Genomic DNA, 25,160 nt, shown 5'->3' with positions numbered 1-25,160 from the left:
ATTGTTTTCTTCTGCAGCATGGCTTCTGTCTGTGGAGGTTGTTTGGCATTACTAGATGCAGGAGTTCCCTTAAAATGCTCTATAGCTGGGATCGCTATGGGTATGGTTTTTGACACTCAAGACTGTGGGGGGGATGGTACACCACTCATTCTTTCTGACATTATTGGCTCTGAAGATGCCTTGGGTGATATGGATTTCAAGGTTTGTTTAAGAAATTGGTTTGGTTACTGATTTTATTTAGAGGTATATAAAACACATAATGGTAAACTTAATTACATGTGCAATTAATTGTCATATCATTGCCTTCAGAAACTGCTATATGACAGCTAACATTTGGATCTTTAGTTTTGCAGGTTGCTGGTAATGAGACGGGTATCACAGCATTTCAAATGGACTTAAAGGTTACAATGCTTATATCCTATTTAATGTGTGAATTATCAATACATCATCTCGACTTGAAAGGAACAATTATTATATTTTTGTTTGCATGCAATATACCTCAAAAGAATGGCTGGATAGTTATAAGCATTATAAGTTGCAGAATCTTTTGCAACAGTGCTATTGAGATACTTGTCATATCCTTCTAATTAGATAGATGCTTCTATAGAAAGATGGTCTGAAATTTAACCTAGATCTGGTCACATTTCCATGTGTACAGATATTGCTGAACCAGTTTTCGTTTAAAATTTCAGTTTTATTTCATTGTAAAGACCAAAGTGTTAGATTTTCTCTTTCTAATATGCACTCCTCTAATTTTATTTGATATTGCAGATGATAGGGATTACAGTACCAATTATGAAGCAAGCTCTTGCCCAAGGAAGAAAGGGAATATGCCATATTCTTGGTATGATTTACATGTTTGAAATATTATTTCACAGTTCAGATACTTTTCTAAACGTCCAGTGGTTTTCACCATTGTTGAGAATGCATACACTTTAATAGAATTATATGAATTAAATTAATGAACTATTTCTTACTTTTTTTTGTAATGGAAGTTAATAGCCCCCAAATATATGAAAACCAATGGCTATCATTATAAAAGGTGGGTGTTGTCAATATAATAAAATTTTTCTAAGTGTTGTCTGTTTTATTTTTTCATAAGAAAATTTAAGAAATATAAGCCAAGGAAGTAACTATATATGTTTGTATTATTAAGCTAGATCTTATCAAGAAAGATCATGTAGTGCATTCTGTCTTTTCAATTGGTAAATGGAACAAAAATTGCCAGAATGGCACCACAATGTATGTTTCCTTGGAAAAGGAAGAGGAATTTAGTTATACCTGTATCAATGTCTCACACAAGTTTGTTAAATAATCAAGCTAGTTGTATTGTTTTTGACTTACAAATAGAATATATTATAAGCAATGCTTGCCCTACACGAGAAATCTAGTAATAATTCTATTTCAAGAGTTGGAATCTTGACAACAGTAGCACATCAACATGGTTTTCAATCTGCACTTTTTTTTCAGTTACTTATATGGATTGGTTAATGGTGGTTATATATTGTAACACCCAGTTTATATTAGAATAATATTATTTATTATTATTTAATTGTCAATTATGTAAATATTGTAATTTTAGATTCTTTCTATTTATGATTGTTTCTTATTTAGAAACATTGTTCTCTTGTAAATTATTTAATGATCTATCTAATTTTTTACCAATTACTGAGAGTAATATCCTATTTAAAAAAAAAATTTGTTTCAAAAATTTTGAATGAAATTTTTAGAATTTGAAACAAATTTATTCGTTCTGTTTTTGAGAAAAAAATCGAATTTCCAGATCGAGGGATCTTCGAATCTACATTTTTTCCTGGTGGACATTTCTTTTCTATAGTGCGCCATTTTTCTACAACCCAACACGAGGCGACGCGATTTCGCGTCTTTCTATTTGGCCCTGACCTTCCGTTTTTTTCTGTATGCGATTTCTTCTTGCGTGACCTCCACCCCGCGTGTTCATGGTTTTTGGGCGAGTTTTAATAAAATCGTGTCACGTTTTTCTTTTTTGACGTGATTTTTCATGGCCTATAAATTGCGTCTGGATGACACGACTTAATTTCTCCTTCGATGCCGCGATTTTTGCCCTCGACCTGCGTTTTTTCACGGCCTTTGTTTACCGCACGACCTGGATTCTCTTTTGCCCTGTAATTTCTCTGCAACCACATTTTTTTTGCAGATTTCGTGCACCTGTGCACGACCTATCTATGCGGGATATTTTTTTCCGAAACATCTTATTCGGGTGACAACTAGGGTTTTAAACCCTTTTTTTCTATGGCACTTAATCTGTGGTTTTTTCGCCTCTTTCGACCTGTGTCGAATTTCGGCTAGGGTTTGCACAAAATCCTCAGATTTTTGCCGAAATTGATTTTTGACAGCAGATTCCTTGTGGGTTTTTCTCTTTTTTTTGGTTCTTTGGCGAAATTTTTTGGGTCTGCTGATTTTTTACCTTGGGATTCGTGCCAGCCATACTTCATCTTTTTCGAAGTCTATACCTGATTTTGCCTCTGTTTCAGTTTTATGCCTTTTCAGATTTCTCGTTTTTTCGTGCATTGGGAAACATGCAAAATGGCATCATTAACCAATTTAATGTTGGATGGTAGTCAAAGATTTAATGGCAAGAATTATAACATCTAGAAGTAGCGTATGCTGACAATCTTCAAATATCGCCACCTTGATGATCTTCTTTTGGGAAAAAAGTCTCGTCCTATCACAGCCGAAGCAGATCAGGGCAAGTTTGATGATCGAAATCGAGAAGTTGTCATGCTTCTCAAGCTCTCTGTCATAGATGACCAATTACCTCAAATTCCTTCCGGCAAATCAGCATCAAAAATCCGGAAGCATTTGAAAGAGTTGCATGAGACATCTGAAAAAAGTCGAGTGTTCTTCTTGAAGAACCAGTTGTTCTCCATCATGATGGATGAACGAGTGTCTTTACAAGAGCATCTTACGAAGAATAAGGACATTTGGTATCAACTCGAAGCTATTCGTCGGAAAATGGAGGAAGAGGATATGGTAGTCATAACTCTGAAAAGTCTACCAAAATCCTATGAGAAGTTTATAGAAACTCTCACTATTACGTCTACGAATGTTGATCTGAAATTTCCAGAGTTGTGCACCAAACTTTTGTAGCAGGATTGTTGGAAACAACAGTTTGGTAGTGTTAAATTTAAGTGATCAGATTATAGCAGAAATAAAATTCACCACAATGAATAGTATGAACACCAAGATACCTTGGGAAAACCTTCCTTATGAAGGTGAAAAACCCAACCACAAAATTCTTAGTTATATTTAATCAAGTTTGAATATGATTTACACAGAATGGCTTCACTACTTGAAGCTTTATGCACACAACAATATATCACACAAGGTGATATAATAATCGAATTGTAGAATTCAGTTATGAACTCGATCTGCTAAATGTATGTTGGATCCGATTCTTCTTGCTGTAGGATGAATGCTCTTTAACCTACTAGATTCAATGAACATGATCTGCTTATATATTTCCAATTGCTGAAGAATGATAGTTAATATGATCTGCTTGCATATGAGTACAATCTATTGGAGGAATGAATCGGACTGCTGTAGAAGATAACTCAATCTGCTAGGGAATACACTATATGCTAAGTATAATGTAGATGAGTATTATCGATGCCTTTGAGAGACAAAAGCAACTCATACATATACCCGAACACAGGTTCCTCCAACCATCACGGCTCCTCAAGAAAGTCGGTTTTTCCTTTTAACAACATACCTTTTCATAAGTGACGATTTATATATCAATCAACATGTCTTATGTTAGAGTGTTAATATGCTCCTGATTTTATTATCAAGGATGGTAGGATTAACATGTAATTAATAAATAAAGGTAAATCGATATAGCTAAATTGTCTAAGGCTGATAAGCCACTTAGACAATTTAGTTGACTATGTCGGCCATGAAGGAGACGACCGACACTATTACATTAACAGGTAGCGATGCCACTTCGTCCTCCTCAAAACAAGCCATTGCAACCAATTCCTTTCACAAGGATAAAGGAAAATCTCAGTCCTCTCAGTCATCTCAGCAGAAGGGCTCCAGTCAGTCTTAGGATGGTTCAAAGAAGAAGAAGGTTCAATGCAACTATTGTCATAAATATGGCCATATGATCAAGGATTGTCGCAATCGAATAGCTTCTGAACTGCAGAAGAAGGGGGGTCTTAGCCTAAAGCCAATGTCGTTGAGCACACAAAGCAGAAAGAGTCTGCCTTTTATGCCTTTTGGATAAAAGACCTGCAAACCATGTGAAGTCTTCTGCTTAGTATATAGATTTTGGTGCTTCTTGGCATTTCACTCATAGGCATGATTGGTTTACAAAATTCTCTCCTTATACCGATTCAATCATTTTTGGAGGAGGTGAAGAGTATACCGTTGTCGGGAAGGGCAACATTCAGATACACTTAGGTGAGAGAGGCTCTCATATTCCTCAATGTATGCTACGTTCTTGGCATGGAACTAAACCTTCTCTCTGTGGGTCAGATCATGTGGCATTCTCCTCAACTTGATGTGATATTCAGTGCTCACAAGTGTTCGATTGTTGATCATGCATCTCGCATTACTGTAGCTGTTGGCATTGAGGATCATGGTCTTTACCGACTTATGGATACGGGTGATTCTCTTGAGCATGCTTTCGCAGCTAAATCATCCTCTATCACCAGTCTATGGCATCAACGATATGGTCACCTGAACATTCACTACCTTGCTCAGCTTGTTTGGGAAGATTTAGTACATGGCCTACCTGAAATTCAAACTCAAAATCAGCGAGTTTGTTAAGCTTGTCAGGCTAGGAAGTAGCACAGGACACCATTCAAAGATGGTGACTCATGGCGAGCCTCTAAGATACTACAGTTGGTCCATGCTGATGTATGTGGTCCAATGAATACTCCTTTTGTTACTGGGTGCAGGTATTTTTTGCTTTTTGTTGATGATTTCAGTCATAAAATGTGGGTGTACTCTCTTAGACAAAAGTCAAATGTGTTTCCTGTATTTCAGAATTTTAAGGCCTTGGTAGAAAAAGAGTTTGGTTGTTCTATTATTACTCTTAGGTCTGATAATGGGGGGGAGTTTGGTTGTTCTATTATTTAATGATCGTTTAATCATTATTTATTATGTCTGGGGGAGTCTGGGTGTTTTATTATTATTTAGAAACATCATTCTCTTGTAAATTATTTAATGATCGTTTGATCATTTGTAAATAACAATCTATCTAATTTTTTACCAATTACTTGTTGAGACATGGACCAGCTAGGACTCGAACCTAGGACCTTCCATACGCTGCTGGAGTGCTCTACCACTGAGCTACTGGCCCCTCTTGGACTAGTCCATCGTCGGTCCGGATGTGGCTTATTTCCAACACCAACACCCCCCCTTAAGCCACACCTCTTGTGTGCTTGGGGCCCCTAGCCTGGACCTAGCTATGATACCATGATGAGACATGGACCAGCTAGGACTTGAACCTAGGACCTTCCATACGCTGCTGGAGTGCTCTACCACTGAGCTACTGGCTCCTCTTGGACCAGTCCATCGTCAGTCCGGGTCTGGCTTATTTCCAACACCAACATTACTAAGCATAATAGTTTAAAGCTCTTAACATCCACAATTGTGGCAAACCCATAATTGCTCATGGAAAGATCAGCTAATGCTTCATTATGTAGGAAGGTAGAACATATTACAATTAAAACAAAATGCGGTTTTTTATGTATTCTTTTAGTTGTCAGATTTTAGGTAAGCTTTTGTGAGTTATTATTTTTATTGGTTTATGCATCTGCCCACAATGTTATTTTTTTAGCCAGGGGCAGAATTTTTTCAATAGAGGCAATTGTGATGTCATTGGAACAACTTCAGAGCATGTTGGCATCCATAGATGCTCAAATAGGAACCATTTTGGTATAGCCAGTTGAGAATGTTGTGTTTCTAAATGCCAAGTCCATAAGCCCTAGGATGTCAATGTCTAGAAGGGGAACTGGAGAAAGATTGAGCACATCTGTGTTGTATTTGCAACATGAGTAATTGTCATATAGTTGATGGTTATCCCTAGATCTTCTTTGATGTTAATGCCAACCACTATAGCATTTGTATGTTACATGATGTAAAAGTTGCTTAGTGCACAATGAAGGCCACTTTGCTTCATTAGCCATAGCAACCACTATAGCATTTGTATGTTACATGATGTAAAAGTTGCCTAGTGCACAATGAAGGCCACTTTGTTTCATTAGCCATAGCATAGGGGCATGGATGCTGAGCCAATTTATCACAAGGCCTTGCATATACCATGTGTATTGTCTTATACATGGCATTTCCATGTTACATGTATGGTTTTATTCATGTTTAATACTTAGTTCATGATATGTGCAGAAGATTTGATGGGTTACTTGCTTTGATAGTGGAGATCTAGTTGGCGGTGGATCTATGGGTCTAGTGCTTGATTTCGTGTGGAGCCTTATCATGCCTAGCTTCATTGTTGAGGAGGGACGTTGCTCGATAAGTCATGCATTTCTCTGTATAACTCATAATGCATTGAATAATTTTTGTACCTCATGTTTCTAGATATTGTTCTAGAATTTGCTCTAGGAAAATTTTATGTTGTGCTTGCATGAAGTGGAAATTTAATTAGAGTTTGATGTTTGGGTTCTAGCATCTACTTTGGTGTGTAACCTCATCCATAGTATATAAAGTTACCAAGTACTCACGAGGTTTTGGGCAGCTGAGTACTCACAGGGGAAACTTTTGTGTCTGTGTTGACCAGTTTTTGGTGATTCAGAGCAGCAAACTCGGCAAGAGCTTGCCAAAAGTCAGCAAAGTTGGTCCATGCAACTTGCTGGATGTGGAATAAGAAACCTAATGCAGCAAAAAAAATGTGCCAAAACATGGCGTAAACATTGAAAAAATACAATTTTCTAGCATTTGAGTATTCTTGTGTTAATTGGAGTAAAAATACATTGTCTATTGCCTTATCAAAAATTATAAAGAAGGCGTGCACCATGGAGGTTTGTGTGCTTTGAAGGTCTTCATTTGGGCTTGGTGGTGGGAGCTCAACACCTTTAGCCTATGCATACTGTGATAGGGAACACACTAGAGGTGCTCCCCATGGATCTTATTGAAGGTACTGCCCCCAAACCCATGCCAACTTATCTAATACATTTTGTAGCTTTATTGTAGCTCTAAGTTGCTGAGTTCTACTGATTTTTTTCCAAGCTAGAAATTTTTGATCTATTGAGTCTGTGTTTATGAATTGTAGTCTCTGAAAAGCACACAGAAAATATTGAGAGGGGGCAGGGTAGAGGGCGGGGGCGGGGGAGCTGGGTGAATCAGTATTTTAATCTTTTAAAAAATTGAAACCAAATAAAACAAAGAGAGAAAATATCAAGACACAAACTCCAGATTTCTCTTGGAAAACCCTTTCAAGTAAAAAACCACGGCACACCAAAAGTTTCATTAACAAAATGGGCACCAATCCAAATTACACAAGTGAGCACCAACTCACGGAGAGCACCAAGTTTGTTCAGCTGACACACCGACCTCAAGTTCTAATAAAAATTTTGAAACCTTATAAATGAACTTCATAACAGCACTATTGTAACCATGTAAAAAGCTCCAATATGTATTTCTTCAATATAAGCTTCATATACTCGATGATATTGCTTGACATCTTAGAAGTTATGCTCGATCATACTCTGTATTGTACCTGATTTTGCATGATACTTTTCTGAATTATATGCTGCACACTATCTCAGTTTTTTCCCGATTGACTGTAGCATCGTACTCTCCAATACTATATTCTAAACTATATGCTGCATACTACAGACCCATAAAAAAAATGCCTCTTTCATCCTTTTTTATTTAAATTCTCAAAAAATGCTCAACATATATAGCTCAAACTTTTTCTTTCTCCTACTTTTTCATGCAGTACACCTCACGTGCTTAAAAAGAGAATACACCCAAAATAGTGTCAATATTTTTAATTGCTAAGCCTTATATTCAATCGCATATAGGCAACTCCATTTAATGCACATGACCAAAAATTGAACAGAACTTCCATGTTTTGAAAACCGTTATTTAGAAAAAAACAATATTCAAATGATCAACTTATTAATATAGACTATGTAAGCATATTTTCTAAAAATGACACTCACACCATCCACATGTGTAACAACCCATCACACACGTGTTGTCTGAAACCATGAAAAGAATATTTAATCTAGATCACCATATTATTGAATATTCAACTGGTGATCGGTCAATCTGATTTGGCACAAATATAGGCAAGCAAGCAGCTGACTTAGACAGGCAAGCAGCTCAAGCTGACACCTAAAAAGCTCAACCACACAACCAATTAGCTCAACCAGACAACCAGGTAGCTCAACGAGACAAGCAAGAAGCTCAACCATGAAGGAAATAGGCAAGTAGCTCAAGCAAGTAGGCAAATAACTCAAGCAGCTCAAGCAGGCAGCTCAACTGAACAATTGATGAAAATCTAATGAATAATCAGCAACTTGACAAGCACTCATACAACCTTGATCATCAACATTTGACATCAATGACAAAATACCCAATAGTCTCATCAACCCTAGTTTACATAACATTTACTTCTATTATTTTATCAGCATGCAATTCAAAGCATTTAAATGGTGTCAAACATGGAAACTATAATTATTTGCAAGTTTTTGCTGGTCATAGCTCTTTTCTATGGGGGTGACTGAGAATCATGTTCATCGATAAGTCATGTACTGTAAGAACCCTTACTAACTTTGCCCTTAAATCATTGATTTCTACCCTTGGGAATTTTGTCAAACACTTGTCTTGCAAAGTCTGTACTTGCTGTTATGAGTTTTCTGTTTGTATTGTTTGGGTCTTGTACACTGCAATTAATGTTTTGAATGCCTCTAACCATGAAAGATTGACTAACAATGTCATAGAAATGATATGCCAATTGATTTTGATGCATATAAGTAACTAAAAATAACAACTACAGCTACTTGACAAATCATCAAACACTTGGCATGCAAACTAGAAATTATTTGGCAGCAGCATAATGAAGTTTTTATTAGTTATTCTCACACCAAATAGTTACAAAGGTATAACATGTAATTTCCAAAACTTATGACAGCAAAATTAGAGAACCTGATATGTAAAATGCTTGCTACAAATGATGGTCTCCACTCTTCAATGGACTGCCAATTAAACACGTTCCTGCTGTAGCTACGAATAATTTGCCAATTAAATGCCTGATTTCTTAGTACTGTAGCACGTCACTATTCACGCCACTGTAGCGTTTCACTATTCACGGATTACTGTAGCGCGAGTACTGTAGCGTCTACTGTAGCGCGGGTACTGTAGCAGCAATTGTATCTTGAAATGATTGCTTCAATTCTGATTTTTAATGGCTGCCAAATGAAACTGTAGGTCTGCAATTGATATATATTCGAAAATCTGCATACCCTAGATGTCTTCCCTTCTTTTTAAAGCCCAAATAGAACTCCAGAATGAAGCTCTCCTGAAATGCCAAATTCAATGGATATTTCACCACCTCAAATGGTTGCAACACTGAAGAATTGTCGCTCTCCAATGGCTGACTGAATCAGAAACCCTTGGCTTCTTCTCCCAAGTTCATAACAACAAATATCAATTCTCTGGATGGATGATATAAAATGAGCTCTTAAGTCCCTTTTTATTCTTTCTTATGAGAGCTCGAACACTTTCTTGGCCAATGTGGGATTAAAGACATATTCACACATTATAATATTAAAGTGACTTTATTATTATAAAGTTACTTTATAACTTTATAATAACATTAAAATATTTAAATAGATCACTTAAGTCACTTTTAATTAAATTAATTAAATATAAAGTCACCTTTTTTTATTTTAATTTATTTAATGACTTAATAAGAAATTAATTTAATCAATTTCTCCTTATTTCTCCACTTAGCCTTCGGAGAATGTAAAGGCTAAGAACTCCACTGAGATGCTAAAAAGGTGGGGACATTACATGTACAGCCAAGTTTACCTAAAATTGCATCCAATAATTTTTACTACTTCCAATTACAGATTGTCATAAAAATTCTGTTCTATCTAGCGTGCTCTCTAAAAGGTATTGCTCATACATATGAGGCCAAGAACAGGCACCTTAAGGATTAGTAGGAACAGATATTAATAGAATTGATTAGATTCTTAGAAGAATAATATTAGATTTATTATTGCAACGGTGTTCTTCCTCATATTGAAACTTTTCTGTAAGAAAAATAGCAAAATCTTTTGTAGGTGTTGACATTCATCTTTGTTTTCTAATTGGAAATTTGGTTAACTAATAAATGGCTTCAAGAAATTCTTCCATATGCATCTTGTGAAGGAATTTTAAAAGAATAATGTAACAAACTCAACTAGGAGGCCCTCAAAATAATGCCTAGACATGAGATGCCATGCGGTCTTGATGCAAATAAATATATTACATGGGGTCCCAAGTGAGCCCTTACTGCAAGTTAAACGAACACATTTTTACCCTTTATTGCACTCATAGACTTCATTCCCTAACGATGAACTCTATAGCTTGACCAAAATTGTTGGAACTGAAAAAACATTGATGCAGGTGTATGCACAGTCTCCACTAAAATATTGATGAATTTATCACATAAGAATCCCACAAAGAACTTATTTATCATTTTGAGGATGTTCTTCTTGTGTCTAAGAACCTTGGACTATTTTCATGCAAACTGGACCTTTTTTTGTATTGTAGAAGATTTGAACTCAGCACCATTTAGGTGCCTACAACATGGACTTTGCCATTAAATGCCCTTTGGCTCCAACTAGACTTTTTCTCAATGGTTTAGAAGATTGGCATTAGATCAAACGGTTTGCATGCATCATCTTTGGATAATTTCAAACTGGAATTTTTAATGAAAGTTTGCTGATTGTTTTTCATACTGCAGTGCCATAAGTATTTATGAAACTTATTGATATGCACAGATTTGAGGAAATATAATATCCAAAAGTTTGCATCATTTTAATATCTGAAAATATTCAGAATTTTAAATAGAACCAGAACTGGTATTTAATTATGTTATGCCAAGTTTCTGGGATGGAGATAGTAGGGGACAGCAGAATTAGTTTCCGGGATGGCAAAATTTTTTTGCCAATTTTGGGGACGGTTTGGGGGGGGGGGGGGGCTATATAAAATATAGGGAAAATTTTAAATGTTCGTATGAAAAATAGATAAAGCATGTATATATACATTATATTCATATGAAAACATGGATAAAGCAGGTATATGTACATTATAGAACCTTAACATACCACATTTGTGTTCAAAATTTATTGTCAATAGTCAATATGCATTCATAATTCAGAATTCATTGTCAATACTCAATATGCATTCATAATTGAAAATGCATTGTCAATATGCCAACATTTGTTTGCATGTAGTTCATTGTTTCTTTCTGGTTGGAGGATATTTTGATAGTGTTCCATTTCTATTATTGATAGTGTTCATTGTTTCTTTATGCACTACAAAGTTTTGGGTGTTTGTGAAATTCTATACCAAGCTGTTCTTCATATTTCTGAGTTCTTTTGGCTATGATTCAGATCTGTTTACCTTTCATATTTGTGAAAAGTCCAATTTTGCAGACCTGCAACCACTTTTTTAGGCACTACCAAGTTCTAAGTGTTTGTGAAGTTTATTACCAGGCTGCTGCTCATTATTTCTAAGTGCTTTTGGAAGTGATTTAGACATGTTTACCCATCATATTAGTGAAAATCCAGTTTTGCAGACCTATAATAAAATTAAAACTATGTTTTCTTTGAGCATTTGAGTCTTTTTTTTTTTAAATGTGCTGGGAAAAGGGGGATGGCTGGCCATCCCTGAGATGGTTAGGGGATGGGGGGACGTCCCCTTTGAGAATCACTGCCGTCCCCAAGTTTTCGGCACATTTCCCACAAATTTTGCAATTTTGGGGACGGCCCTGCCGTCCTCGATACGGGGACTGGGGATTTTAGCCCGAGGACGCATCCCCAGGTTACGTAGGTATTTAACAATAATTATTGCAGAAATTAGGAGATTATATCCGACTTTATTCAAAAAATTGATAGCCTTTACAACTGCATAGTTATATCCTTTCATAGATAGCAACCCAAGGTCTGCCGCTGAAGATTGATATGTAGATTAATATATTCTTTGGTAACATCCACTTCTGCTGCTACAGCCAATCAACTCGCAAAGCAGCACTCTGCAATATATAATATCCAGCTACAATAACTGTGCTATGGGATAAACTTATTTTATGTAGCAAAATGGAGAGGAGAAGCGGCGTTTGGGTGGATTAGACATACATGGATTTATAGATTGTGGAGCCATGATTCTTTGAGGGGTAAGAACAACATAGATTGAGGGCTTATGGAGAGTTCCACCCAAAGTTGAAGGCAATAAACAATGGCAAACGACTTTATGGAATCAGAGAAGCAGATTGAGAGGACGACCATCAATAGGATAGGCTAGAGAAGAATTGGTGGTTCAATTGATTGGGACTAGGTAGACAATGGGTGGATCAACGAAGGGCACACGAACATGGGTGTAGGAACAATTCAGGAGATTTTAGAGCCCTGTTGACGTGTATTTTGTACACGACCAAACACAGAATAAAATACCTAAAGGTACCTTATCCTCTCTTGAGTAAAGCTTCTGAATGTTGAAGATATTGCAGAAGGATCAATCGGAGAAGCTCCAAGGTTTTGTAATGTAGGATCTCTACTCGTGGATAATCTCTTTGTGGTATGATGTGATTTTGCTGGAATCACAAGGGGACTTACACTTGATGACTGAACGTCTGATTTGTTGGAATCACAAGATTTCACTAGCCTAGATTTTTGAAAAAAGGAAAAAAGGATTAGGGCGAGGAAAGGATCTAATTCTGACACTAAGAATGTAGGAGCAATGAATAACCTTTGATGAAATTCTAACTAAGTCTTGTTTTGACATCCCAGGACCATCTCCACAAGGTTAGTGCGATCTTCGGAGGAAAAGCTTTATGATGTTCAGATCATCGCTACAGGCATAGACACCATCAGGCTGATGCATATCAGTGAAGAAGTGACAATTGAAGTTAAGCTTAAGTTGAACAATTCCAGTTGACTACACAAGGCAAGTCTGCAATCAACAAACTGCTAGTAGTATGGATATACAAATTTCACCATCAATCAAACACATTACTTCCGCTCATCTAATAACATGAAATCAATTCTGAGAAGTATAAAGACCATGCAAATTGTTGAATCGACCCATAGATTTCACCATTTCTTCAATGAAGTTTTACAAGTTTTTTACAGCAACATCTTGGCAACAATCTTTGCCTTCTCTTGCTATTCTACTCTAATTGCTATTCTATCAACTGACTATTCACTATTAGCTAACTATTCACCTACTATCAACTATTTACTAACTATTCTCTGACTAACTATTAGCCTTTACAAATGAGGAGCCAGGGCTTATATAGTGCCCTCAATACAATTCAATGGCTAAGATCAATTTGAGATCAATGGCCGAGATTTTAAAATAAAAACCCTAATTAGGGTTTGTTACAACAAACTCAATTTTGACCAATGAAATAATTGCATTATTTGGACACATGTCTTCTCTGGAATATTCGACCAATGGATAGACGAGGTAGGTACATCGAAGTTTGTGCCATCTTTAATGAGCCAGGGACATTGAATCTGGACATGCTGAGGTGGACCAATCCGAATGGAGGAGTGATGACTGGGATGCCACCTTGTCAAACACTTGGTTGATGCCAATTTGGTGATGCCTTCCTTCAAATGTTGGACTGGAAGATAGATGGAGAAGTCATCCTTAATGATGCTGGACTGGAGGAGATCGTCCTTGTCCTGACTTGATCTTCTTTGATAAGGGTCTGCCAAGTAGTTGATCTTCTGGCTTTGGGGGGGTCGTCATTTGATGCCTACACAAAAGATTAAAGTTAATCTTTGAGTATAATATCTTATAGCATAGGATCTACGACCTTTCAAAGGGAATGATTCCAAAACATTAATTTGAACATGACATGATAAATCCAGAAATTCTAAAGTTTCAAATTAATTATGAATGAAAATTAGATTTTTCAAGACTTAGACTTTAAAAGATTGCTATGAAATCAAAACAAGTCTTGAATAAGAACTTCAAAAATTTGATTCTTCATACCTCCTTCTTTGAAAGCTTAACTATCAACCTTGGAAAAATGAAGAAAGAAGATCAGATTTTGCTGGATAAGGATTGAATTTCTGGTCTTCCTTTGGATGAATTATGCCTCAATCAGCCTTCAAAAGAGCTTCACCTTCACTAGCCTCCAACACTTAGCAAGGAATTCTAGAAATTTAGCCTCCAACTTAGTAAGAAATTCGCCTCCAATCTGCTAGATTTCGCTCCTCCAATCTGCTCTTCTAAATTCGCATAAGAAGGAATGAATGAATGATTTGAATTCACCACAAAGCATCTCCCTTAAATAGGGCGCTCACCCTAATTAACCATGAGGCCGACCTAGGTCTTTTAGCAATAAAACAAATAAAATTCCCTTTGGAAAGAGCCGACTTGCTTGTAAAAGCAAAGAAATGAACTTGAGCACTCACCTTTTATTTTTAAAATTTTAAAATTAATTTCAAGGCCTCCAAGGTGGATTTTATATTTGCTTTAAGGCTTTAAAAATTAATTAATTCAATTGTAATGGCCTTAATTCATGCGAATTTGATCTAACCTCCCCAAATGTCTTAATTTTAGCAAATTTGGTGAAAATTTGGGAATATGGAGGTTTGATTGAGGCTTAATGAAGCTTCCTTTCTCTTTAGGCTTTGAACTATTCAAAGTGATGAAGGTCTAGATTCACTTCAAGACTTGTTTGAACCCCTTATCCATGCTTGTTCTCCTGATGAAATTGAAATTTTCTCAACCTGTATTTGCAAATTTCCATGTCTTTGTCTGTACAATCTCTAAACTTAATCAATCAAGGTTGAATGATAGGTGTTTTCAAGAATTTTGCCCTGGATCCTTTGGAAGGGTCAGGGGCGATTTTTCAAATTAAGACTTGAATACTTTATTCCCTTCACTCCAAAATCTCCCAGAAGGCGAGTTCATGTTTGCTTTGACCTAATCAAAGTCTTGCATTTCAAATTTTATCATTTTTCATGAGGAAATTAGGTGAAAATGTGAAATTCGCCCTGGACCCTCTAGAAGGGTCAGGAGCGATTTTTCTATTTTAGGGCAATTCCTTCATCCTTTCATCTTCGAATCATTTCCAAGGCATGGAACATCATGCCTCACCCCCATCCAAGTCATGAATAGCAAAATCTTGTCTTAAATTTGCAAGAAAAAGGGAGAATTTGGAAATTTCGCCCTGGACCCTCTGGAAGGGTCAGGAGCGAATTTCTTTCTTGGCTTCAAAACTTGCATTCTTGGCAATCCATTTCCACTCTAAAGCAATCCAAATGTCTTCTCAAACCCATGTCTAAGCTTGGTCTAGTCCAATCTTTGGAAGAAAAGATGTGTTTTAGGATTTTCGCCCTAGACCCTCTGGAAGGGTCAGGAGCGAAAATCCTTTTCTAGGCTTGATTGCTTCTTCTTGACAATTTCAATTATCTTCAAAATGCAAAACACTCTTCCTCACACCCATCCAAGCCATAAAAACCAAAAAATTGTTTTGACCTTGCAAAGAAAATAGGTGTTTTTTAGGAATTTCGCTCTAGACCCTTTGGAAGGGTCAGGAGTGAAATTCACTATTTGGCTCAATTCCTTCACTTTTTGATGATTTCTTGCAGTCTCAATTCACTCCCACGGGCAATTCTTTCAGTGTTTGACCCTATCCTATACTTGGCTTAGCAAAATTTGATAGCAAAAGGTGATTTTGAGGAAATTCGCCCTGGACCCTCTGGAAGGGTCAGGGGCGATTTTCGCAATCTTGACCCAAAATCTTCATTTTTTCACCTTAAAACTTCTTTGCTTAGTGGGATTTCATCTTTTTATTGCCCTAGGAACAAGGTTTTCATGTCCAAGAAAGGTTAAAAAATGGGTTTACAAGGAATTTCGCTCAAGACCCTTTGGAAGGGTCAGGAGCGAAATTGCCTTTCTTGGCTAAAATCTCCATCCCTTAACGCTATCAAACACTTCTCAAAGAAAGATCATGTCCATTCCTCTTTTCAACATGCTTTTGACACTTCAATTCAACCAAACCAAGCAAGAAATGCCCCCTATAAAGTTTTTCGCCCTGGACCCTCTGGAAGGGTCAAGAGCGAAAATTATGTTCTAGGCTCATTCCATCATCCTTTCAAGTTGAATTCACCTCTCAAAGGAAGAAAACACTATTCTTCTCTCATCCATGCCATAAAAACCAAAACTTGGACTTGACTTTGCAAGAAAATAGGTGATTGAGAAATTTTCACCTTGGACCCTCTGGAAGGGTCAGGAGCGATTTTCCTCCTTTTGGGCAAAATCCTTCATTTTTTCAATTTGAAACTTCTTCAAGATGCAAAAACAAGCTATTCTTCTTCCATTCATGTCAAAAACTTGACCTTCTTCATTGCAAAATAAGAGCCTTTTGGGAATTTCACCCTGGACCCTTTGGAAGGGTCAGGAGCGAATTTTTCATTTTTGCTCAAAATCCTTCATTTTCAATGCTTTCAAACGTTTCAAAGGCAATAAGAATGTCCTAGCTTCCTTCCAAGGTACCCTGCAAGTTAAAGATTAGCCAAACTTAAGATGAAATGTGTTTTGGGAAGATTTTCGCTCTGGACCCTTTGGAAGGGTCAGGAGCAAAAATCTCATTCCTGGCTAAATTGCTCATTTTTCAAGTTTCAAACCACTTCACAAGGCAAAATTAGATCATCATCCACATTAGGAACAAGGTTTCTAGTCCACTCAAGGCAACAAACAAGGTTCATGATGAATTTCGCTCTGGACCCTTTGGAAGGGTCAGGAGCGAGATTCCTAATCTTGACCAAGATCCTGACTTCATTTTCACATTTCTTCATTCAAACAAGCATTGTTTCCTTCATTCAAGCCTGGGAATACGTTAGTTCTAGGTTTTGGTCAAAGTAGAATGTCCTATGGAGAATTTCGCTCTGGACCCTTTGGAAGGGTCAGGAGCGAAATTCGCTTTGGACCCTTTGAAAGGGTCAGGAGCAAAATTTGACTTTTTTGAACTCTTCGTCAGGATCATTTTATGGAATATAACATTTAAGTATAAGTTCTTATACTTTAAGTTATATTCCATATATACTTTCAGGATGTTTGAGAGTGGTTTCGGACCTCTAGGAGTTATATTGCAAAATCTAGTTTTTGGAGGATTCTTCAGTTTTCCAGACTTAGTCAAATTTCAGGATCAGGACATTCCAGACTTAGCCAAATTTCAGGGCATTTGAAGATCAGGATGACATTCTAGACTTAGCCAAATTTCAGGGCATTTGAAGATCAGGATGACATTCTAGACTTTATCACTCACCAACTTGACCTAGCTCGGACCTCCAAGAATGATACTCGCTCACCAAGCAAGACACAATTAACAACAAGAGCAAAACCAGGCCCTAAGGAAGACTCTCAAGGAAACCCTAATTCTGGGACCCTGCGGACTCACCCTGACTCAAGCAGAGCCTGCCATTCAATTATCCCCTCGACAACACTCATCCTCCAAAGGCTAACAAACAAAACCCTAAAAGACCTAGAAAGAAAACCCTAGAAAGCAAAAAAAAAAGCAGGGGTCCCCATTTGCAATGGGGCGATGTGTGAATATGTCACAACAAGCCCCAATGCAAAATTGGGACACAATGGATGGTTACAACGAATAGTATGGATGACATTGGCAAAGTGCTCCCAATTGAGTAGGGAGGCAAGACCACCAGAAGACCAAAGAGATCAAAAAGGGTTGGACGTGTTGACGTGTTTTTTATGACTACGTCGAACACAGAATAAAGTTGCCTAACGGTCACTTCACTCTCTCTTGATCAAAGTGCGATTGTATGCTAAGATTGCAAGAAGTTCAAACAATCGACTCCAAGGTTCCTTCAATGCGTGGACGTGACTCAGTTGGCTAACGTGATTGCTGGTAATCCAAGGGGCCTTACGTTTGCATCATTCTTTCACTTCTTTGTTGTGGCTGGAACTCCATCATCGGATATGACAATTTTGCGATGTTGCTGCTTCGAACGGACTAAAATGAACTGAAAGAAAAGGGAAAGTGTTTAGAAGGATCTAAATCTACTCCTAAGGGCAGTGATAACAATGAATAGTGCTCTGGTGGACAAATTCCAAATAAACCAAGCTCTGCTTCGCCAAGATCAACTACAACTCTGCAAGAACTGGTGCAATCTTCTAGGGATGGTAGAGGATTTTCAAATCGAGAAAGTACATTTGAATACCCAAAAACAATGCAATCCAAACGACTATCCACAATCAAACTCAACACAAATTTAGGGGGTTCAGACTAACTTTACACTGCAACTTACAATCAGCAAGATGCAAAAAGTATGAACCATGGAAATTCATCAGACACCATTACATTCTCTATTGAAATCAAAGCACTTTACTATTTCTAATCTAATTGAGAAAGGTGAAACCATGCAAGCTTTGAAAAAATAATTTAAGTGGACACCACCAGAAAACAATGTTTCACTGTTATTATCTCAAAACTTATCACAATAATTTCATACAAAGCTCCCTCCTTTACAAATGAGGGGGGCACCCCTTTATAGGCCTCAGGCCATGGTTACATGCAAAACCCTACTTAGGGTTTGCCCAAAAGATTCTCCACACATGATGCAACAAGATGGGAATCTCCAATTAATAACCCATCATGCCCATATACAATTAATTCCATCCCATTACAATTAATTACATTTTAGAAGTGCCCACTATGCAATGAATGTACCCTCATGCAAAAATCGCCTGTGATGCCATAAATGCACCATCATCTTCTGAATGTGACGGCTGCATGCAGAAGGAATATGTCATAATGCCATAAATGTGATGGCTGCATGCAAAGAGATGCTTCATTAATTCAACGTCCGTTGACTTGGCTGCCACTTGGTGAGAAAACCTTGGAGAGAGAAAACTTCAGGAGAGAAGAATTTGATCCATGAAGAATTTTTCTTGAAGTTTCTCGAACTCTCCTTGCTCTGGAGGAGATTTTCAACAATTCTCCACCATCTCCTATTTTTTAGGAATTTCCACAATTTTAGGGTTTTGATCCAGGAGAGAGAATTCTCTCATGTATCCATATCTTCAAAAATTTCTAAATTTGGAGGTCATTTGAGCCCGGAAAATGGATTTTTCAAATTCTTCCCTGGGGGGGAAATTTCTTGTTAAGTTCATCCCTGATTCCTTCCTTGCCTTAGAAATTTTATCTTCAATTCATCCTTGGGTGTGATTTCTTGTTGTGGAGGAATTCTCCTTTGGAAAGGAATTTGTTCCTTACCCCGAGGAAGGAAATTCTTCATGCCTAAGCCAATTTTCATGATTTCCAAGAACTATGTCTTGAAGGAAGAAATTTCAAACACTTAGTCAACTTTTTACCTTTCTTGGAATTTTGTCCTGAAGGAAGGAATTTCCGACACATAGCCAATTTTTTCACTTTCTTGGAATTTCTTCTTCTTGGGCACAATTTTGACTTGGTAGAGGATTTAATGAAATTTGTGAATCCTCCATGCCTCCTTCATTTTGGCACCCGTCCTTCATCTTGGACAAAATTTTGACTTGGTGGAGGATTCAGTGAATTTGTGAATCCTCCATGCCTCCTTCATTTTGGCACCCGTCCTTCATCTTGGACAAAATTTTGATTTGGTGGAGGATTCGGTGAATTTGTGAATCCTCCATGCCTCCTCCTATCTGGCGCTCCTTCTCTCACTTGGGTGCTAAAATGCCTTGGTCAAGGACTCTTGCAATTTTCCTGTTTCTGCATTCTTCATTCTGGCGCCCTCCACAAGGCTGGGGCGGAAATTCCTCCTGAGGAAGGAATTCATTGTTTTGTGAATTGTTCATGTCTTCTTTTCAACATCCCTATTTTTTAGGGATCCTCCTAAAATTTAGGAGCCAGGTTCATTGGATGGAGAATTCTGCCACGATTCCGAATCTATAAAAATTTCCACTCTCCATCGAGATTCGGTGTCTAAAAATAGCAAATTCAAAAATTTGCTCGAGGGGAATTTTGCTTTTTATTCCTCCTTGACTCCTTGGATTCTATGCCTTAGGCGAAATTTCAACTTTTAGCTTGGGCGGAATTTTCTCTGTGGAGGATTCATGAAATTTATCCATCTATCCTTGCCTGACCCATTTTGGCGCCCAACTGCATCCTTGGGCGGAATTTTCACTCTGCCATGGATTCATGGAATTTGTCCATCTGTCCTTGCCTTCCTCATTTTGGTGCCCAACTGCATACTTGGGCGCAATTTTCACTCTGCCATGGATTCATGGAATTTTCCATCTGTCCTTGCCTTCCTCATTTTGGCGCCCAACTGCATACTTGGGCGCAATTTTCACTCTGCCATGGATTCATGGAATTTTCCATCTGTCCTTGCCTTCCTCATTTTGGCACCCAACTGCATACTTGGGCGGATTTTTCACTCTGCCATGGATTCATGTAATTTTCCATCTGTCCTTGCCTTCCTCATTTTGGCGCCCAACTGCATACTTGGGCACAATTTTCACTCTACCATGGATTCATGGAATTTTCCATCTGTCCTTGCCTTCCTCATTTTGGCGCCCAACTGCATACTTGGGTGGAATTTTCACTCTACCATGCATTCATGGAATTTTTCCTGCTTTGCAGTTTTGGAATGACTTCTTAAACCTTGGTGAATTTTTTGAGCTTTCCATTTTAGGCATAGGCTTCCAGCACTTGATCAATTTCTGGCTTTCTCTGTCTGTTGTTGGACTTTCCGGAATTAGAAATGTCTGCGAACATCTGATCCTTGTTGCCTTGTCTGACTGACCCTACTAGTACTGACTTTCCGAAAATAGAAACCTTCAAAGTGTCAGCGTTAGACCCCTAGACAGGGTGCAGGAATGACTTACTATAAATAGAAACTTACTAAAAATAGTAAGTTTGATTTTTGGCAAAATGATGACATTCCGGGACCCGGAAAAATCCCTAAAAAATAGAGACTTTCTAAAAATAGAAAGTTGCTCTGTTTGGGCTCAATTTTTACTAGGAGGTTCCTTGAAGGGTCCTGATTCTATTTGTATGTTCAGTTTCTTCAAAACCCTAACAAATACCCCTAAAATCTAGGACAAAAGGCATAAACCCAAAAACAAGACAAAACAAGCCCTAGACTTAGCCGAATTTGCTCAAACAAAAGGCAGACTTGACCAACATGACCCCCAAACACTTGCAAAGCAGAGAGACTAATGAGACTGTTGCGAAAAGACCCCAAAAACGCAAGCCAAAAGACCGGGAGGGCCTAAAAAGTAGGGGGTCCCCATTTGCAATGGGGTGATGTGTGAAAATGTCACAACAGGACGGTATGTGAATTTTCTAAGGTGGAAAGGTAGAAACCCTAATGGGAAGCATTATGGGAGAAACCCACCACTTGGACAAAGGTGGGAATGGAAGGCCACTTTAAATCGAAGTCCAAGTGAGGATAAAAACTTCCTACCCAGGGCTCTAGGTTGTTGCTTTTCCTTTATTTTGATAACAAGGATTCAAAACAGAATTAAGTGGGTGAAAGATGTAGCCCTATTATGTAAAATGGGGAGGGGGGGGAATGGCCAGCATTCCCCAAGATAAGCTGATGGTGTGAAAGGAACCGGGGTAGGGTTGGTATCAAATCATTGACAAATGGTGTTATTTTGATTGAGTGCCTCAATGGACGAATGAAAGAACAAATCTTAAATAATGGCCCCTACCTAATGGATGGGACTAGTTTCTTTATCAAAGGCTTGAAATTGAACTTTGACCCCTTGAAGCAGTCCATAGAAGAAAATATGGTCTGGATTAGCCTATACAATCTGCCAACAAAATATTGAGACTTGGAAATTTTGAAGATTATAGGAAATAAAATGGGGTCCTTTGTGGAGGCAGATGGGAATTTGGTGGATAGGTATTATTGAATGTATGCAAGAATGTGTATTAGTATGAAGACTGCCCTTGAATGTCAAAGGAGATTTAGATTAGATCGGAGCATGGTATATGGAGGCAAAAGATAGAAATGGAGGATGAATTAATGGTATGCCCTGTTTACCCTCTAGGGTGAATAACTTAAAGCACACAGATAAAACATGTAATGCAGAATAATAATGCCATAGATATCAGATGCAATATAAGAGATGTTATTCCCTTCATAATTGTCTTCCCCTTACAAGTTACATTCGGAAGTATATAAAGATATCGAGGGGGTGCGAGCGTCAACCGTCGCACCGCAACGACCACCCCTCGGTTGCCAACTAACCAAAACAATTACACATAATTAACTAGTCTTATGTTTGTGTACAATAATGCCGCTAACATCATCCCCCCCAAAAGAAAAGAAGTCGTCTCCAGACGACTTAATACAAAATAGAGATGACATTAAACAGAACTGCTGACGCCTGTCGAGCCTGGAACTTATACACCTACTGCGTCCTCGCCTAAAAACCCTTTTCTGCTACCATCCTATGCTCAAGTGCGGATTTCACCATTAGTGCTTCCTTCGACATCACAGTCCTCCTATGCCTAAACCCAACTTGTTTGCAAAACACGCTTTTCAGTCTCAGCCTCCACCAACTGCTACTCAAATGATACTGTCTCCCTAGCCAATTTGTCCTCGATAGCCACTGGCGTTGCCCTCTCGGCATCCAACTCCTGGGTATGCTGAGCTAAGTCTGATGCTACTCCTGCCTCCAACCTGGTGGTCAACTCCTCCTGAGCTCTCTGTGCATCCACCAAGGCAACCTCACGTACAGCTGAGACATACTCCAAGTTCCTCAAAGCGTACCATTCCTGCCTAGGGGTGGCCACAACCCGCTGGCACAAAGGCTAGGAGACACCTCAAATCCTCCATCACACTCCCCAAAGGCTAATAACTGAATTGAATAACTTCCTTGTGTCGTATGACTTCGCATTCTTGCAATGCCTTCCCGCAAACTCTGTTTGTTCGCAACCTCCAAATCCATCTCCCTCTACGGCTTATGGCTTCCCCGCCAATGCTTAGCTGCAGGCTTCTTTCTCATAGTACGGAACAACCCAACACTTATCGTGCCTTCTCTGATGCCCTTTGCCCAACTCAAAAAGTGTATTGTAGTTCAAAAATAAATTGGGGGTCTGGGACAGCGCCCCAGCAGGGTCGAGGGGCAGCTTCATTTCACTGATATTTTAAGATGCAAAAACCCATCTTCTCCACTCTAAATTTCCAATGTCCTGGCTCCAGACTCCATCAAATGATTTTAAATCTGGTCGTCGTTTTTTTTGTTTTTTGTTTTCCACTGTAATGTCCCCGATGGCACCCCGACCCTACAACCTCTCCTCGTACGGTCAACAACAGCACTGACACCTCCAATCGTATGGCCACCTTCTCGTCCGGTCAACACCCCTCCACCGTACGGCTGTGTTTGTTTTCTCTTCGTCTGTTTTTTGTTTGGCGTAGGCTGCGTGTCTTTCTTCGTGCAGGGTTTTTATTTCTTCCTTTTAGTTTGTGCGGCTTTAACCCGCGGCGGTGTCCACCGCATGACGGTGGTGCCCACCATCGGTGGTCCATCGTCGGTGTTGCCATCGCATGGTGGTGCCCACCGCCGGTGGTCCAGTCGATGTTGCCACCGTACGGTGTTCCGCCATGACTTTTTTTTTTTCAAACCGTACAGTCCACTGTACGACCTGTATGACCGTACGTTTTTTTTTGTTTTTTTTTCCAATTTCCTAATTTAGTTGTCTAGAGAGTCGTCGGCTCGGGTCCCCTGTCTCTAGGATCGCCCTTCATCCTTCTCGGTTTTCCTCGCCCAAGAGTCTCCCGCGTTGGTCTCGTGCCTCTCAAGTCACTTGCCCGGCCTCTCGAGTCGCCTTCCATCCTCTCGGGTGTCCTTTCGGCCTCTCGGATCCCCAGCGCGCTTCGCGTGGTAGGGTTTCAATTTGGATCCGTTGGTGGCAAGTCTATTTTCAATGGCCATCTGAAGACCTGGAACCACAAATTCTACAGGGACCATGGTCTCCTTCCCGTACATAAGAAGAAGAAGAATAATAAAGATTTTGAAAGCTGCGGCCTTCCACACAGGGTTCCAATCGTTGCCGACACAATTGATCTTCGGATTATCTACATCACCGAGGTTTGGGGTGTCTCCCTTTCAATATTCTATGTATTCTGGCAGGTACACCTTCTCTGTTACTTGCTCTAGTTCCTCTACTTCGAACTTGTAGCTCTGGAACATTTCATAATCCTCCATCTGCCAATGGAAGAGCCCGTTCAATGACCCTGTCTCATCCTCGGAGCACTCTCCTAGTTTGAGAATCCCTTCGTCGTTGGGCTCCCTGCAGCCTCGTCCTTCATTCCTCAGGTTGCCTTCTCCTTCACCCTCTGATTCCAAAGATGATGCCAGTTCCTCACTAACTAACTGTGTCCCGAGGTCTATGATAAACTTCCTTCCTCCATTCTCCGTAGACAGAGTGTTCTTCTTCCAGTTGTGGGTGGCCTTGGCTGCCACCAGCCACCCTCTCCCTAAGATCGCATCATACCCTTTTTCTTTAGTGGGATTACCACGAAGTCCAGTATGAAGGGTTGCATCCTGATGGTAACTTGTTGGCCCATCAGAATGTCCTATGCAGACCCCCAAGGAACATCTGTGCGGTGGTTGGTATTGGTGCGTGGTTGGGAGAGATTATTCAGTAACGCCGTTCGTAATTGAGGCATCGTCTGGAGGAGGTCATGTACCTTCACAGGCACCTCTAGTTTTAATTTTAAAATTTGATTTAGTATAGCATCCTCCGCCTCCGGTCGGCTGGAAGTACTCACCGTACCCTTCGCCTTCACCCTTTCTCGTATCTCTTTCTCAATTTCTTTGCTTCCCGTGCCCTTCGCTTCTCCATCTCCGGGTCTGGGCACATTGCGTGTCTGGCTTGGGCGCGGGTTACGGCCAGCACTTCCTTTTCTTTGGTTTCCTCGACATTGAGCAAGTTGACGTCGGACTTCGGGTAGGTGGCG

The 25,160-nt window shown here is 39.0% G+C and overlaps 1 protein-coding gene across 2 annotated transcripts in view; it reads left to right on the top strand.

The window, feature by feature from the left end:
* LOC131054346 (probable polyribonucleotide nucleotidyltransferase 1, chloroplastic) overlaps nucleotides 1-25,160 on the top strand; it is a 264,974-nt gene that overhangs the window by 198,755 nt on the left and 41,059 nt on the right. For both annotated transcript variants that reach the window (XM_059218603.1, XM_059218602.1), the window contains 3 exons: nucleotides 18-201; nucleotides 354-401; nucleotides 772-844. In XM_059218603.1, the coding sequence (XP_059074586.1) occupies nucleotides 18-201; nucleotides 354-401; nucleotides 772-844 (305 nt within the window). The remainder of the gene's footprint in view (nucleotides 1-17; nucleotides 202-353; nucleotides 402-771; nucleotides 845-25,160) is intronic.

This window comes from Cryptomeria japonica, chromosome 3 (assembly GCF_030272615.1).
Source record: "Cryptomeria japonica chromosome 3, Sugi_1.0, whole genome shotgun sequence".
Lineage (NCBI taxonomy): Eukaryota > Viridiplantae > Streptophyta > Pinopsida > Cupressales > Cupressaceae > Cryptomeria > Cryptomeria japonica.
The sequence above is the reverse complement of the archived record's forward strand: the minus strand, read 5'-3'. Positions and strand labels throughout refer to the sequence as shown.